We start from the raw sequence: 18,416 nt of genomic DNA, 5'->3' as shown, positions 1-18,416 counted from the left end.
CCTTCACAGCTTTATCAGACTATATTCAACCCCTTCTCAGCTCCAAAACTCAGGAAACTCAGGGTTCCTTAATACTCCAGTATTCCGCTATTATAGAATTAGTTTTTCAGGGACAAGATGCTAATCCATCATCTATTTTTAGCTATAAAGCCATCGTGTGACTTTCTAATTTAAATCTAGTGCCATTTGTTTAAAAAAAACACAAAAACAACAACAATGATGGATACCCCAATAATAAAATTTTTCAAAGATTTTTCAATTATCTTAAAAGGATATCTTATTCATTGCCTATTTAACCTCAGACTAGTGGAGTAGGGTTGGTGTTAGGAACATCCTCGTCAACCATGTGCATGCACTGTTTAGCTCCAGTCATCCGACCAGTCGTACCTCTTACGTGGCAATGATGACCTTTTACATAAAATGGTGACTGTTTGTATACTGACAGTCGTCATCCTGTAACAGGTTCAAGGACAGTCCTTGACTCCCCCCACCATGATCTACCTGTCCAACGAAGATCAAAGACACCGCCAACAGCAAACAGACAGAGTAAAACCTGTTACATGAGCCGATTAACCAATTTCTCGCCAACGACATGACATCGGTTGTCTTTCAACTGATCCACGTATCCTATAGATCATCGTAGATGTACCCCCCGCGGACATGCCCCACCCCCGGGCACGACTCACCCGAACGCTCCATATCGACGATGCCCTAATTAGGGGAGGAGGGACGGTATTGTGTTTTAGTGAAAATAATTTCCCCAGCATCTGGTGCGGGTGGCGAAATCAAATGGGAGGGGTACAACAACGTGTCACGTGACAGGACAGCGCTAGATTGAACAATCAAGCACCTGTGACAGCAAACTTCAAAGAGAGAATTCTTTGTTAACATTGCCCAATTATAATCGACCCCTACTGAAATGAAGCGTGAAATTTAAAGCAGATGTTAAAATTACAATTGTTAATCAGAAGTCATCCAAGATTCATTATTTCTAACCAAATATTATTTTTTCAATAAGCGCGTAACAATTTCGTATTTATCTTAAAAAGAATAACGTTTGAAACTGACAGCCATGTTGATTATTTGAAAAATAATAAAATGATTTTACGTCCTGTTTGAGATTTTTGTTTATATCTGCAGGTAGAATGATATACGGACATGAAATTACCACGTTTACTGGTCACCAAGTGCAATATTTTAACCAAATTCCTTCTCTTCAATGTGTTCAATTGCTCAGAAGACCAAGTATGAAAGGGTCCCCGGTATATTATTTAGCGAGGGCGAGCTCCTTCGAGTGTCTATTGTTCATGCCTGTCTGCCTGAGCCCCTTTCACGGCTGGGGTGGGTGGGTGGGGGGCATAAATGTCCCCTTGACCATCTTTAAATCAAGCGAATATCATAACCACAGCAGACTGGACAATGTCCACTGAGCGGCCAAACAAAGCGGACAGTGACGAGAATGGGTGTACGTTCGATGACAGATTAGTGTCAAGTCCGTTTCAGTGTAGAACGCCATGTCGGGTATCTACGATTCTGTTGATCTATGGGTGCTCGACTGATAATGCTTTATTTACATCAACTGACCACCCCGCTGACCAACACTAGCCAAACAGTTCACAGACAACCACTTGTGAAGATCAGGGTAGCCCTTCTTGAACGCCATTCGTGATGGCCATACTGTGAACGATGTGAAGGAACAATAGACTCACTGAATCTATGTAAACATGTTGGCACAGGTACAAATACAATATCAACAATGATCACGATAAATCTATTGATTTTGAGAATTTTACGATATAGCTTCCTTGCTTCCGTTGCTATTCATTTGACAGTGTGCATAGTGATCCTTTTCTGTTGAAGACTATGTCGGTCAAATCATTTCAAACAGGGTCATTAATAGCTCCCCAAAACATTATAATACACTACAACTTTCAACAAACTAAGTTCAAAGCTACCCTTGGGGTAGTAAACTTTCCCCGACCCCATTGTTTTGACGTTTTTTCTTCAAAGAGAACTTGCCAAATTAGTTTAAGTGACGTTAAACCTATAACTGCAACATGGAAATTAATTGTCCGTGTTTTAAATGCTTCCTTGTTTTCCCTCCCATTTTAGCATGTCGGGTTTGTACCTGAGATCACGTTCCTGGCCAAAAACTGAGGGACACGGTTGTTTTACCTGCTAATGACCTTTTGTCGGCGAACTTCAAAGGCGCAGGTAAATATACCATGGTCCAGCTAAATTTGTCCCTCTCTCACGCTATAACCAACCAGATAATTGAACAAATGTTTTTTTGGAACAAATGGGTCTAAAAACATTCAAATACACTGCAAAAATAGTGCATTTATGTAATAACACATACATAACAGATATATTAGATCGGCTTTTTTAACTGTGAACATCAGGACACAGACAGAGGCAGAGTGGTCTATTGTACCTAATAACATATGCAAATATAGCATATATAATATCGTACAAGTTACCCTCATAAAGGGGGGTTTGAGTCTGTCACGTCTCCGGGCGTGACAATGTGACCGCCGCTGATATCTACACATTCCTGCACAGACAAAGATAAAATAATTGAACATGAAGCGAGAATGGCACGTTCTGTGCCCAGATCCTCCCCCAGAACAGCGAGGCTGTGATAGGTCTGGTTCCGTACTTCATCAAATTCTAACTAGATAACCCCTCAGTGTTTGACTTATAAACCCCACCTCGATCGCACAGAATGAGTCAGTGACTCGTGGAACATAATACTACAAAATATCCATTATCAGGCCATTGTGAACATGCAGATACCCTGAAATAATCAAACACTGCGGATTCAATTTGGTGGATATCACATATCATATGAACAAACATCAATACGCATCTCCTACCGACGTCGTCAGGTGCACAATGGCTGGGACCACGCCCTTCGATATCGGTCCCTTGCTGTCGGAGATATATAGTCCGCTGGCCATTTGTCAGCTGACCCTTGGTCATTAATAACGGTCCTATTTAAATGAGAACAACTCATTTTAGATCCTGATACCATTGTCAACAATAAACCAACCCCTCCCTTGCTCCTTCATTGTCCTCTACCTACAAATCGTCCCTGGGGTCGACCCCTCCCAAAGTTCCATCCACTGTTTAATCCGCTTTAGATATTTTCTCGGGGAAATTATAGTCTCTTTGCTTCTAAAACTTAACGCCTGGTTCCCTTTCAATAATCTGCATTCCGGGGAGAATGTCTCATTGTCGTCTGCTCGTGTTTTCGGTTGCTAGTTGGTCATCCTCCACCTCGAGTCAGGTCCCCAATTGTTTCGCTCCTGGCCCAGTGTTTTGTAGCCAGACAGACAATGGGGGAAAGGGGTCGGCGTCCTGCGCGGCTCCCTAGGGTGCCGACGTCAGCGTTTGTACATCGACCCAACTACAAAGATGCAGACGAGATGGGGACAGGATAATCTCCTTTATCAAGTCTTCCTCCGTTCCTCTTCTTGCTTCATTAGGTAGGAAGGATAGAACTAAATTCCAGCCCCGCTGATTACTAATGCTAATTTAATAGAGGTAAGGAGCTTCCCTGATAGTGTTCATTTTGTTACGTCAATTTATTTCAAGCATGCTGATGTGAGTTTCTTGCACCATCACAATTATGAAACTGGCTGACGTAGTGTGTCACACATTATTTGAAGGGCCAGTGCTGACGGATGACTTAGAACATTCGCCCAAGGGTATTTTTCTGACAGTCTCAAGTGACCCAACGTCCGGTCAAGACTTGACGCACTTGACCAAACAGGTTGAATATTCCCCTGGCACATTCCTCTGCAAACGTCCAAGCTGTCTTCCCAGCATCTGCATGCCAAGGAAGCAGACGACAAGAAAAGCAGACGACATATTTATGGTCGTCCGCTGTCATACATGGAGGGCGGATAGCGATGGAATCTGACCCCGCTGACATCAGAATTCCAGCCAATCAAGGGTTACCAAGGAGTCCATGGAAAACGCTACCTGACACCCTCAAAACTTATCCCCGCTGCTACCGTGTCACGGCCGCCATGACACGTCTGCGACGCGTAACAACACCTGTTTTATACAGTCATGGGGATCTGTTTCCCAGAATGACCAAGTGTCTCTTCCTTTAGAGTTAGTCATACATAAACAGTGCGGATCAGAGGAGATTATTTTAGATAATGCAGCTCCTAGATCGGAAGATCATTTACCTCAACCCCCGAGATATTCCGCTGATAACCTTGTCTTAACTGGAAGATATGGTCCTAGATAGTGCCTGCCATATTCAAACCTAATGCGCCCGATTACCCACAAAAACGGTACTTCAGGGCCTAGTTGGGAATGACAAATTTATGTCTTATGTTGCCGTGTGGTGAATGTATGTTTTGAACAACAATTATCTGTCTCGTCGACTTTACAAAAAATGATCATTCCCCAATACTGAGATTATGAGCGACTTGGCCTTGAGTGAGTGAGTCAATGTTGTTTTTAAAACCCCGGATGTCTTGATTTCACCTACAAACAGCTGTCCATTTCTTCCAATATTTTTTATCAAATATCTGATCTGTCCTTGCGATCACCACCTGTTTACAAAAGTCAATCTACCCGTGTCTCACCCAATCATGATAAACCTGATTCAACACCATTCCAAACATAGAACATACTTTCGCCATCATTGATACCAACAATGTCGTTAACTCATAAGTAATATCAGCAAGAAAAACACTGTGCATGTGTGCGCATGGAGTACACGTCAAAAGTGTTTACCCGACCCCAGGGGGTCAAGCGTTAAGTGGCTATTCACCACCCCCCGAGATTGGTCTTGGCATGTGGAAGGGAGACGTGCGTATTGTTCTCGGGCAGTGGGTAGCCGTAAGCTCTGATCTGCCCTTCAAGGTCCCGTACGCCTCTACATAGTAAATCCTCTATTTCTAAGCTTAGAGCCTTCAGTATGGTCTGTACCCCATTGGGACATGAATGGCTATCGTCATGATTGGTTTTATGTCCAATACATAGGTATATACATACCCAGAGGCAATTCCGGGTGTGTTGAACAGTTAAAACTGATGTTTCCGCTTGACGATGTTCATATCAATATTGGGATTCCGTAACATGATTTGCGAACTCTTGCCTCGTTCTTCCATTAATAATTCGTTTTGGTCATAGTGACATTTAATGGTTTCTTTTGTAAAGACGTTTATCCTACCCTACGCTTAGTCTCTGAAAATATATATTTTGGATGGAAACACACAACGGCATTTAAATCTAAAAGGTGACGTGAGTGAGAAGAACTTGCTTCATTTAGGGCTATAGCATGTCATTAAGGGCTGGGGCGGGCTGGGATGAAGGGGAAATAATACGGTTCAGGGAATGTGAGACAGACTAGTACTACCTTGTCCCTTGCCAGTACTGCAATGTTATTATAGTTTATTCTAGTGAATATCCTTTTATGTTATTTTTATCATTTTCCACAGAATATTCTTTTATGTTTATTAAGTGTTTATCTAGTTTGGATTTGTTATCTTTCAATATTGTATCTTATTAACCTGTATCCCCATGAATGAGCTACAGCTATCAACATGGGGTCACAGTCAGCCATCGTTTCCTCCCATCTATTCACCACCATCTGACCAGGTTAATGAGCTCTATACATCGTCCGCCATTACTCGACCGGGCTTCATTCATCGTTCACAAATTACACAAGCGATTGACGGAAACGCGCCAGGTGATTTTTTTACGATCTAAGGCTAGCCTACACTTTGGTTGTCAATACTCCTGTCACGTGACCCGTAGGAAAAGACATGATAAGTGTCAGCGTACAAGATTTTTGACAGCATACAGATATGTCTTCCTGAACAGCCATGTTTTCCCAGGGTTCCTCATTCTCTCTTCCGGGTGTACACCTGTGCCCGTCAAGTCAGCGCAATAACGGCAACACGTGTCCATAGTTTGTTATTTTAACCGGGCATGATAAATATTAACATTACATTCTAAATCAGACAGGAGATCCAGCTAGATAGATTGATTTTGAAAGCTTGAAATGGATAAAACTCACTCCATCTGGCAACACGTGCAACAGCTGGTCACAAATTCACATGTTTTGCGTATACTTCCGACATTGTGTTGGTGTCACGTTTCAAATAAAATTTCATTTGAGGTAAACAAGAGCATCGGAATTGAAGGTACAAAAAAAACACAACATTTTTTCTTTTTTTAATTAGGCGGAATTAATATGCCGATGGACAAAAATAAGGGAACATATATCAACGAGTACTTGTTACTATTAGGAACTACAACGAGTGAGTGAGTTTGGTTAACGCCGCTTTGAACAATATTTCACAGCGTGATGTAGGCAGGAAGTGTTGCAGGCCTTAGACATTGGCCAGTATGTGAAACCTTAAGAAATACGTGAGGTACTGACACACTTAGAAACATTATCAGTGATAACCGGAACTATTAACGATTCATTCCCTATAAAACCCGTATCACATTGTCATCTGACGCCCTGTGGTACCCCGGGCAGAATAGGTGCCCAGTGGCACATGCTTGTGGTAAGAGCTCGTGAAGATCTGGTGGTCCCAGTGAGTGACTGGGAGCGGTCGGGTAGCCTAGCGGTTAAAGCGTTGGCTCGTCACGCCGAGGACCCGGGTTCGAATCCCGACATGGGTACAATGTGTGAAGCCCATTTCTGGTGTCCCCCGCCGTGATATTGCAGGAATATTGCTAAAAGCGGCTTAAAACCATACTCACTCACTCAGTGAGTGACTGGGCTGATTGTGTGTCCACGAACCCCTTTGTTGTTTAACGCCGCACTCTGCAAAACTGCAGGTATATGACATGGTCTGTAAATAATCGAGTCCAGACTAGAAAATGCTATGATTGGCATCATGAACATTGTCCACGCAATTTGGGATTCGATGACATGCATCAACCACGTCAGCGGGCAAAGTATTGGTTGCTGGGAACCTAATGTCTTCCCCGGAATGACCACGGTTCTCTCAAACCCAAGAGTAGGAAGTTATTCCTGTTATCGTCCACTGGTTTACCTGACTAGCTATATAATAACAACTGCGTCGCGAAACAACATGACCCGATCCCACTGTTTAACAGGGAGGTGGGGTAGCGTAGTGGTTAGTGCGTTCGCTCGTCACGCTGAAGGTCCGGGTTCGATTCCCCACATGGGTACAATGTGTGAAGCCCATATCTGGTGTCCCCCGCCGTGATATTGCCGGAATATCAGTACAAGCGCCGTAAAACCAAACTCACCCATCCCTTGTTTAACAATCATTTGTCACATCTTGGGCGTACATATACATTATCATGCCAAAAACGTTACTTTAGGCACTGCCCTCTTTCCGTCGGTATTCTTCACAGCAGTGTATCCTCCAGTGGGTGGCCCCCTTGTTTGATAATGAGATCTGTTTATGAATAAATTCTAATGACGGCTTATCGGGTTACCGGGCTATTTGTGAAGCAAACATTGCTAGTTAGTAAACAACCATTAACTGAACTCTCCAAATGCACGGCACCGCCTGTAACAGGCCTGACAGGGTCCACTGATGAAATCACTAGGGGTTCCACATTCACCTTAACCATTGTCTTTTACGAAGGCCGGGCCACGCGAGGAGGACACACACAGGGTGGGTCGGCTTTCACCTGTATTATCTACCAGGACATGCCTATTATTGTTTATCAAGGTATACACCTTTACCGGACCCCCACCATTGTAAGCCCTTGCACTATTAAAGTATAAGTTCCCAGACAACCCCTGCGGACGGTAAAGCCCATTAACGGCATTCGTCTGACGGCCCTCTATGATGGTTCATTATGCGAGGTCAATCGTTAGTCAAGGTCAAGATTAAGGGCTTGAGTGGGCATTAAGGTAGATATATTTTAAGGACATCCCTTAAATAACGAGCGAGATATGGTCTTTGATGTTGAGGTTAGAGAGTCAAAAAGTTCTACCTTCATCCCATATCGATGATATGAGATTTATTGTGAGGATTCCATGATTCATATTGCCTTAATTACTCGACTTTCAGAATAAAACATAACACGCTAGGTTTAGTTCCGAACGGACAAAATGTCCATCAGATGAACAGTGGTTGAGGCAGACTTGCCGCCACAAGAAACATACAAAGTTGTACTACACTAACATATAGTCTCTGAAATGAACATATCATACAGAAAATAAAAATCTAATAAAAAGGGAGCCCAGTGATTCTCTTCATTTTCAGATACTGCAGTAATCTAGACTTGCCAAACATTATAGACTTGCATGGGCTGTAGTTGATATAAATGTATCAGGGTCTGTAAGACAGACTAAAAGTTGTACCAGTGATTAGGGATGTCCTTGATATATTATCATTCATCATTACTATCATCAACGGTTTATTGATATTCATGACAAAACATCACCTTTATCCTGGTGTGTATACAGAAAAAAATAATGGTCGTAAGGAACGGTGAGGTAGCCAAGTGGTCAGCGCGTTGGCCTGTCACATCGTAGGCCCTGTTTCGATTTCCCACATGGCTACAATGTGTAACATACTGCAAGAATATTGGTTAAGACGATAATGGTAATTTGAACTTTTCTTGAAAAACAAAACCTTTTTTGTTTGAAGGTATGTTTCAATCATGTTCTTCTGACAGTCTTCACATACTCTTTTGCTTTCCAAAGTCTACAGAGAATCTAAGGGTGAAGAACCCAAGGCTACCGGCATGAAATGCCAACAAATTACACGACAGGGGACTTATAAGACTAACATTTAGTTTATGAAAACGTGTTTTTAATATATAGTAAACAACGGATATAGCGAAATCAAAAGGGACCATGGCGCAGGTTTAAAGACTTATGTTAGGCTATAATACACAAGGCGTACCACACACTACACGAGATAACAATGGGGCTCTCTTTAGTGTAAGCCTCTTTAATGATACACTTGTTTACAACGCCTGGTTATCAAGGAGGTGGTTCCGTCTAATGATGGGAAACTACACAATCATAATTATACTGAATTATTTTTAGTCCAAATAACACCACGTTCTCACGGTACTGGCAAAAACTGGCATTTTGTCCACAGAAAAGAAGATAACATTTAATGACTGTTCACTTCGACCTGACATTTTACAACACATATGGTTAACCTTTAAAGACTTGCCAAGAGAGTAGATATCTCTATGGGAGGCTTGAGCGTTAAGGTGTGTCAAGAAGGCAGCGTTGCGTTACTTTACTGTTCAGTCTAGGAGATAAATATCTGGCAATTAACGTCACCGTAACCCATGACCCAGTACCATCCAATCGGCGTGCCTGTCTAAAGCCACGTGGTGCCGAGGTTAAACATTATAGAAGTATTGGAACGTTTACTGTGTATTATGTATTTAATTGAAAGTGTTAACATTGTTATTATACAAAAAAAAACATAACAGGACAAAACTATTCTATTTATAACGTCGAGGAGTCGAAATAGCTTTGATAGCTTTTCATAGCCAAATCAATTGAAAATAGCTCAGGCGAGGCATGTTTTGGAAACAATTTGAACATCAATACCTGCACTCTCAACGACGCGGAACTTCGGTATGTTGAACAGCAAGCACTGCCGGTCTACGAGGTAGAACCCTGCTAGGAGTCTTTGTACACTGTATGATTCAGGTTTAAAACCTCTTGGTGTTTCGTGACGTGTACCCGCCTACCCTTATATTAACAATCTACCCTAATAACGTAATTGACTGTCTGATCAGTTTATTTGATACACTGAATTTCGTTTGTACATTCCTGTAACGACAATGACTCTATAGTGCATGCATTTTCGGCCTTTGGCTACATGATGAATCAAATCGGTCTGTCTGTCAAACAAACTAAATAAACAAGACGAGATTACCATTTAGATCGGAATCACAGGGTGTTTACAGATTGAAGATCCGTAACACTGGTAAACGTTTGAGACCTGCATCACTTCGGCCTTTCCTCTAACATTAAACTGATACGCCTGAATATACCTGGAATGCTGTTCAAAGCGGCGTTAAATCAACTCACTACAATATTTAGGAAAGTGATACCAATCTTACCTAGAAACGTCTAAAAGCATGCTAACAACCCGTTTCCATGTTAACCCGATGGCATTAGTGGTACGCGATAGAATTACCCTAACCTGCGATTTTGAGCTAAATCTTCGCACGGATACCGCTTTCATAACAGCACGGCCTAAGTAATCATTAAGTATTCGACAAGACTGGCCTGAGATTTGGTCACTCAAAGGTACTAAGCGTTCTAGCCACAGCGTAAGGAGGGGGCGTTTCATGGTCAGCGTCCCACCTGGTAGCCGGTGGTCAGCCCCACCCCTATAATTTATTACCCCCGGGTGTGAGGAGGGGTGATGTGTTATCACGGGGGTGCTGATAGTGCCAAGTGCCATGGCGGTTCCCAAACTTAACCAAGCCGTGTTTACAAGAGAGGTGATATCCAAGTAGCTACAGCTGATTAAATAGCTAGTGGTCATGGTTTAACATTATTTCAGCAATATCACGACAGGGGACACCAAGATCGGGTCCGACATATTGCACATACGTAGTAATTACCTTTTATGTCTATAATTACATTTACTCCAGTGTAGCGAGTTTGTACCCTGCTCTATGCGGGTGTTCTTCACAATACAATTCTTGATTTTTGTAGTGGGGGCTCCCTGTTATGAGGAAAACATGAACTAAGGATTAAAAACACAAACTACTTCTTCTTCTTTTTAAAATCCTTTCCTACACAGGTATTGTCTTCCAAAAGCCAATGTTATATTTGAGTTAGTTAAAATTTTACGTCACATCGGCATTATTTCAGCCATCTAGCGACTTTGCGTTAAGACATCTTTTTATCGATGTTCTTGAATTAGGGTCCCGTTCCTTGAAACCATCGAGGCGCTACGACTGTCGCAAGTCTATTTTAAAGTATGGGAGTAGACTAGCATTTAGGCCCAGAGATAAATATACCGTATTAAAAAATAATATATCTACAAAATAAAATCCAAATGGAGCCGAGAACAATGCTTAAATTCAAGCTGAAGCAATCTAGACTTGCCAAATAATTTCCAATTGAGTTCATTTTTGAATTTATTCTCTTGTGTCTCTAGTAGTTAAGATCACATAGTGCTACGGCCGCTTTGTGGAACGGGTCGCATACAGTCGTATAGTATTAATACTATGCTAGCTTTGTTAGCAGTGCTGTGACGAAGTAAACGTTACCCTAAGGGTAATTTGTTAACAAAAGGTACACATCATTTTGAACGAAACGCAATGTTTTCAAAAGCATTAATTCAATTAGGTAGGTAATTTAGTTGACCCAGGCCCTACGTTCCCGCTCCTATCCTTTATTTCTTTCCTGCATTGTGTTTACCACAGGCTCACATCCGCGTGTTGGTTCGCTGACGCCTGAGAAGCGATTGTTAATGACACCACTGTTTGGCGACAAACACAGAGCCACGTGGCTTGCAGCATTATAGCAACACATGGCACACAAAAACTGTACCAGTTCAATCCCCAAACGTCTCCGTGTTAGCAAAAACTACCTTGTGGTAAAACGTGAAACCCCTTGGCATATGCTGGCTCTCTGTGATGAACGCTTTGCAAAGGTTGGGATTCACCCACCGAGAAATTATGCATGGCTTCCTTTCATTCGCTGCGGTTTATGACACCAAGGATTTGGTTGGTGAGCTCCATTTATGCATTTTGTTCACAGGGGATCGTGTTTACATATCTATTTTCACTAGAATTTGAAATTTGAATTGGGACACGTAGGAATGTAAGCGTGTGTAGTGACCCTTTGTTTGTGAGAATACAGAGAAATATAGAGCAAGATTCTTTCTAAGGCCTCGTTCCACAAACCGATTTTAACATAACGACGATCGTAGCTCCCATTCTTTAAGTCGTGGAGCTGGTATCGTTTTGTGAAACGAGGCCAGGTTAATATTGTTGAATAGGTGGCATTTTGGATGTCACTTGGGATCATAGCAAGCGTATATAGATACTTGAGCAGAAGCTAGGGTGACCCCTTTAACTTCCGGCATCCGTTGAATGTGACCTTATTGTATTTCTTATTCGTGCAGCTACATATTCATACCATGCTCTCCTCTAACCCCACCCCTATCATGAAAACCCCATACTATCCTCCACCCAAACCCCACCCCTATCATAAAAAAACCCATACTATCCTCCCACCCACACTCCACCCCTATCATGAAAACCCCCATACTATCCTCCACCTACACCTATCATAAAAAAACCCATACTATCCTCCACCCACACCCCTATCACGAAAACCCCATACTATCCTCCACCCCTATCATGAAAACCCCATACTATCCTCCACCCAAACCCCACCCCTATCATAAAAACCCCATACTATCCTCCACCCACACCTATCATAAAAACCCCATACTATCCTCCACCCACACCCCACCCCTATCATGAAAACCCCATACTATCCTCCATCCACACCCCACCCTATCATGAAAACCCCATACTATCCTCCACCCACACCTATCATAAAAACCCCATACTATCCTCCACCCACACCCCACCCCTATCATGAAAACCCCATACTATCCTCCATCCATACCCCACCCTATCATGAAAACCCCATACTATCCTCCACCCACACCTATCATGAAAACCCCATACTATCCTCCATCCACACCCCACCCTATCATGAAAACCCCATACTATCCTCCATCCACACCCCACCCCTATCATGAAAACCCCATACTATCCTCCACCCACACCACACCCCTATCATGAAAACCCCATACTATCCTCCATCCACACCCCACCCCTATCATGAAAACCCCATACTATCCTCCATCCACACCACACCCCTATCATGAAAACCCCATACTATCCTCCACCCACACCTATCATAAAAACCACATACTATCCTCCACCCACACCCCACCCCTATCATGAAAACCCCATACTATCCTCCATCCACACCCCACCCCTATCATGAAAACCCCATACTATCCTCCACCCACACCTATCATAAAAACCCCATACTATCCTCCACCCACACTCCACCCCTATCATGAAAACCCCATACTATCCTCCCACCCACACCCCACCCCTATCATGCTCATTTTCATTTCTGGACCCCCTGCTCTCGCCATTATTACAATGATGCCTTAGACCCCCTGTCCCCTTATTCCATTACCTGAGCCTCCCAAGTGACCCTTCGTGTTCCTGCAATGACCCCCGCGTCCGCCTCTCTCCCCAGACGGAAGGGGGGAACAATGGGAGGACGCTGCTCACGTGAGGTCCCCCGCACTGACCGCTCCTGATGAGAGCCAGACGAGGAAAACAACACGTGTTATCTCTCCAAGCAGTGCCCACGTTTTTTGGGAGAAACCTCTCATTTTTTACAACCCTTGAGAATCACATTCTGTGCACATGTTTTGGAACCGACTCAGATTCGTTGTAAAGGAATTTTAATCAACTCAGAGCACAAATCCGATTCAGAAAATGAAAAGTCGAATTTGTAAACTCTCATCAAAATAATGCACAAGCGCTGGTGTCTTTAAACGTACGATCAGCGACTTTGTTCAACCAACAGTTGTCTCTTTATTGGCCTACGTTAGCGGTGTCTTGATGTACAATACATTCTACATTATATATACTCATCATAATAGTACAATTCCAAATCGATACGATGTATATGTAAACATTTACCCAGTACAGTCGCCATAGTAACTTCCCTTGGTTACGTCAGTGACGTTATCGAGGGTCAAGGTCATCTTTGTTGACTGTAGAAACTGTACAACCCTGTTATCATATGTCAGTATCAGATACGTGACGTCTGTTTCGGTGATATGGATGGGCATAATTCTAGATGTTTACCTGATGACTAGTTATTTAAACAAAATGAAAAGGTCCGGTGACCTTCAAGACTTCAGAGCAGACGACTGCATCTCATTACATAATGTTGACCAATCAGGCGGTGAGCGGTCGCTCTGATGTGCAGATGTGTTCGTGATAACAGTGATAGGTAACCGGCTCGGGTGATGCAGCTAATATCACACCAGTATCAACTGATTCCTTGTCATACCGATATCGACTCAATCTACCTTTTTCGTGCCCGGTAAAGTGGTTTGATTTCCGCCCGGATAAAGTATTCCTGCTGTCGTATTAGTAGTCGTGTAAAATTATTAGTCACTCGCTCACTCTTCCCTTCGACATGGGTTAATTTTTTAGAGAAATACTCCAGGTGTGCCGTAATCTGTTGAAAAACTAAAGCCATTTAATGACAATCAGTATGTATAGAAAAATAACACTTACATTCATACTGGCCTAAATGATATCTGCAATGCGTGTTAAACCGAGCGCGTATAGAACTAACATAAAATTAAACGTGACTCATGGAAAAATAATGCAACACAACAACAGAGCAGCAAAGCGTAGCCTGCATTGTCCATTCTATTCCACAAATATTAGTATTGCATGTTTTGTGGCAAAATGTTCACGGGGATTCGTCTGGTAGATATCGCCGACTCAGCAATGTCATGATATGGTCGGCACCTTTGATAGCATCCCACGTCACGCTCAGCCCTGCTGGCGCTGTAAGTCGGTCATGCGGAACAATGCGCCAAATCTTCACGTCATTATACGTGTGTGAGTGATCATTGGGAGTAAACGACAATATGTTATTGAACATGAAATGACGGTGTGTTGTTTGTGTATTGGAGTTGCAAGGTTCACAGTGTTTTGATCGAATGTTTACCAAAGGAGTTATTAAACTTTTGATGTATGTGAAATAGAAAGATCAAAATTACAAGGACTACACACAAGAATGTATACAGTTCACAGACAAATAATAATAATAATATTAATAATAGATTCTGCCAACGAAATATACATGCATTCAGCAACCATAACGATGATATGTTCCGTAATTTCACTGAAACATTACATGACTTACGATGAATAAGGTTGGGAATAATTATAAAGGGATCGTGCCTTGTGCACCGACATTTGGAAAATTCTTAACCTGACTCCGTACGGAATGAGGAAATAAACAAAGTCAGCTTTCGGAGCAGGTGAGTCAACAGCACAAGAAACATAACGTGTGTTGAAATATTTGCACGGAGCAATGGACATGGAGCTTTCGGCCACTGCAGGACGTACGTTTAATTGCAAATATGCGTTCGCTGAAACGGGGGAAATCTGCCTGACGTATGTGAATCCTTGACGTATGCGTGGTTGGTGGGGGGGGGGGGGGGGGGGGGGGGGGGGGGGGGGAATTTGACCTTTCCCTGGCGTGTGTATGATTCCTTGACGTATGTGTAGCTGGCGTTTTGGGGATTCCACCTCAACCTTGACGGATTTAGTGGCTGGCGTTTTGGGGGGAGGGATTCCCCCTTACTCTGGCGTGTACGAATCCTTGACATATGCGTGGATGTAGTTTGGGCTTTCTACCTTACTCTTGAGATACCTGTGGTTGGCGTTTTGGGGGATCCCACCTGTCGCTAGTGTGTGAATCCTTGACGTATGTGTGACAGGCCTTATGGGATTCCACCTTACCCCTGACGTAAGTATGGCTGGTGTTATGGAGAATCCTTGCATCTTTTCGCATGTGTACGGATGTACTGTACGTGTATGTGATCATGTATGTGGTCACAAGTAGGTTGGTTGGTTGTTTAACGCCGCACTCGGCAATATTCCAGCTAGTGACGGCAGTCTGTAAATAAACGAGTCTGGACCAGACAATCCAGTGATTGACATCATGAGCATCGATCCACGCAATTAGGATACGATGACATGCATCAACCAAGTCAGCGAGTCTGATCACCCAATCCCGTTAGTCGCCTTTTTACGGCAGGCAAAGTCGCCTTTTACGGCAAGCATTGGTTGCTGAAGACCTATTCTACCGGATCTTCACGGGTCTCATAAGTAGGTGATTGGTGAGAACGATCAAGACGTTGTAAAATTCACCTACTTGTGTACATAGGTAGTTTACATCTGTACATGTGCGGAATATAAGGAATCATGCAAAGCAAACATTTCACCTACCTCTGGGCTCCAGAGGGAAGACGCGGTCACGTTGGGAACGGGTTTGGTTTTGCTGCGCCATCGTTTGGGGAGGATCTTTCGTCGGCCTGGTGACGGCGACTTGGCCTTGAGCATACCGGGGGAGGCTGTAGAAGGGGAGGGGGAGCAATTAGACGCTGCACTAGAGTAGGGGGAATTACGGAACCCAAAGTCATCACCATCCTCATCATCACTATAACAACTAACATTCTCTGTCCCGTCAGCCTGAAGATCGGGGAGAGATCTGCTTCGTTTTCGTCTCACATTCCCTTCTTCCCCGCAATCAGTCTCTACGCCCTTATGGGCACGCGCGAGTCCGAATGTTTCCGCGACTTTCCGCAGCGCATTTGTCTTTTTACGTTGTAACGTTTCCACACTAGTATCATTTTCCACAGATTGGTGCCTTGAAACCATCGGGGGTCGAGTCTGCGTTAGCATATGATTAGCCCTGGGGTTTGGGTACAGTTCACGGTTTATATACCCAGGGTTGTAGCTATGTCTATGGCGGTTCGGCTGTATTGTGTGATATCCCCGTGGGGAAGGGGTGCCACTGGCCCGTGGGGAGGGGGGTACCACTAGCCCGTGGGGTAGTAGGGCCACTCCCCCGTGGGGTTGTTGGTGCACTACCACGAGGGTTGTAGTTATAGTCCAAGGTCACATATTCTTCCTCTCCATCCGAGATAGACGCCCCTCTGTCCCCACCCCGGGGGTCCGACACCCAGAGAGGCACCCCACTGTCTTCTCGTACTCTCAGATCTGTCACAGACTGAGACACCAGGCGACAGTTGTCACGGGGGTCGGGATCAGGGCCATTCCCAATCAAAAAACTAAGTTTCACAGCACTGGAGTTCCAAGGATCAACATGCATCTTTGACGGAGAATAAACCATTCTTTCATATGCACTAGTATCTGTATGTCCGTATCGTTGTTCAAGACGCGACGAAGTGTTGTAATGGTTATATCCATTTGGAATATGAAGTCGTGGACGATTTGACATCGCTAGTCCTGGTACAACCACCATACCGTGGGGTAAGATGTCCAGTTGCTCCTTTGAACTACCGAAACTTGCCGTGATCACAGGACAGTGTACGGGGCCATCAACTGTCATAATACATCGTACAACACATGTGCTATAACACCGATATCCACCTGCACATACTCCACATGAAAACACGCAACACGACTGTCGCTCACTCGGGTAGTAAAACTGCTAGTATTTGACTCAAACTCGGTCAGTCTCCCAGCAGACTTGAGTGTACAGAAGCGTAGAGTCCCACTTCAATTGTGAACCTCTACGCTGGCGATCTACTACAGCGTGAGGGGGCGGGGCTTGTTAGATTACTTCTCCGCCGCACGCATTCTGATTGGCTTGTCAGCACACGAAAAGAATGTCAATCATTCGCGTCCCTTTCACGGCAAATACCAGCTCGCTCTCTCCTGCTGGCTGCGTATTAGGTATATTTAGTTAAGGGATTAAAGAGGTTTACGAAAAAGCTAAGAATCTATTACTTGGGTCGGATGCTGGTTAGATCTGGCGTCAAAACACCAAATTAATAGTTATTGATTCATTTGCTGGTTAAGTCCAGCTTAACACAGCGAAAATCGCCACTGGGCAGAGTGGTATCCGTGGTTGACAGATAAACAAACTTTGGTAAGACAATAAATTCCTACATTTAGGAACAGGTGGTAAACAAAGCTTGGACAATAGATGATCATATTACTCGACTAAGGAATTCGATGACTGTGTGTGTGGGGCGACTGAGTCGCATCAACCTCACGCTGACATCCGTCAGTGGAACATGTTACGACGGAATACACAGAAAAGTATCACATACGCTGAAATATTTACGTATAATAGTCATAAAGCCTAGTATAGCAGCGTTAAGTCGTACACAGTTTCTATTACACAGGTGTAAATAGCGCCTAATTCCCCATGGGATACGCGGGTCTTAGTACGTCCAGTTCACAATGTCAGGTCTTATTTAGTGCACAGGTGAATACGCTTCCTTATCTCTCAGGGATTACAGTGGGTAAAAGTAAAATTATGTTTTGAAAAATAAGCTGGATATTATGTCCATGAACGTTTCATTTCAATAAACAGCAACACGAAGACAACATGATAAATTCGTAGAAACACAGCTTTCTTTGGTGGTTAATTTTTCATAAGTTTTTTCCGCATGGGAATCTAAAGTTGGAATGAAATTGTCTGCTTTTTACTATCAAACACTCTCAGTGGGGGTATTTGATAGTTAATAGGTAAATCATCTTATTGTTGTTATCAGAGCTTCAGAATGTGTAATATTGGGGAGACTGGTGAGCCTTAAGATATAAAAGAGCAAACGTTATTGTAGTAGACGAGGTCTCTC

General features: G+C 43.4%; 1 protein-coding gene across 3 annotated transcripts in view; it reads right to left on the bottom strand.

Annotated features, from left to right (window-relative positions):
* LOC139449490 (rho GTPase-activating protein 6-like) overlaps positions 1–18,416 on the bottom strand; it is a 120,173-nt gene that overhangs the window by 47,513 nt on the left and 54,244 nt on the right. For 2 of the 3 annotated variants that reach the window (XM_071230911.1, XM_071230912.1), the window contains exon 2: positions 16,033–16,157. In XM_071230911.1, coding sequence (XP_071087012.1) covers positions 16,033–16,157 — 125 coding nt within the window. Of the gene's footprint in view, positions 1–16,032; positions 17,243–18,416 lie in introns of those variants that run through there. The other variant, XM_071230910.1, reaches the window with a different exon arrangement.

This window comes from Haliotis cracherodii, unplaced genomic scaffold (assembly GCF_022045235.1).
Source record: "Haliotis cracherodii isolate W230 unplaced genomic scaffold, xgHalCrac1.p SCAF_8, whole genome shotgun sequence".
NCBI classification, from domain to species: domain Eukaryota; kingdom Metazoa; phylum Mollusca; class Gastropoda; order Lepetellida; family Haliotidae; genus Haliotis; species Haliotis cracherodii.
The sequence above is the reverse complement of the archived record's forward strand: the minus strand, read 5'-3'. Positions and strand labels throughout refer to the sequence as shown.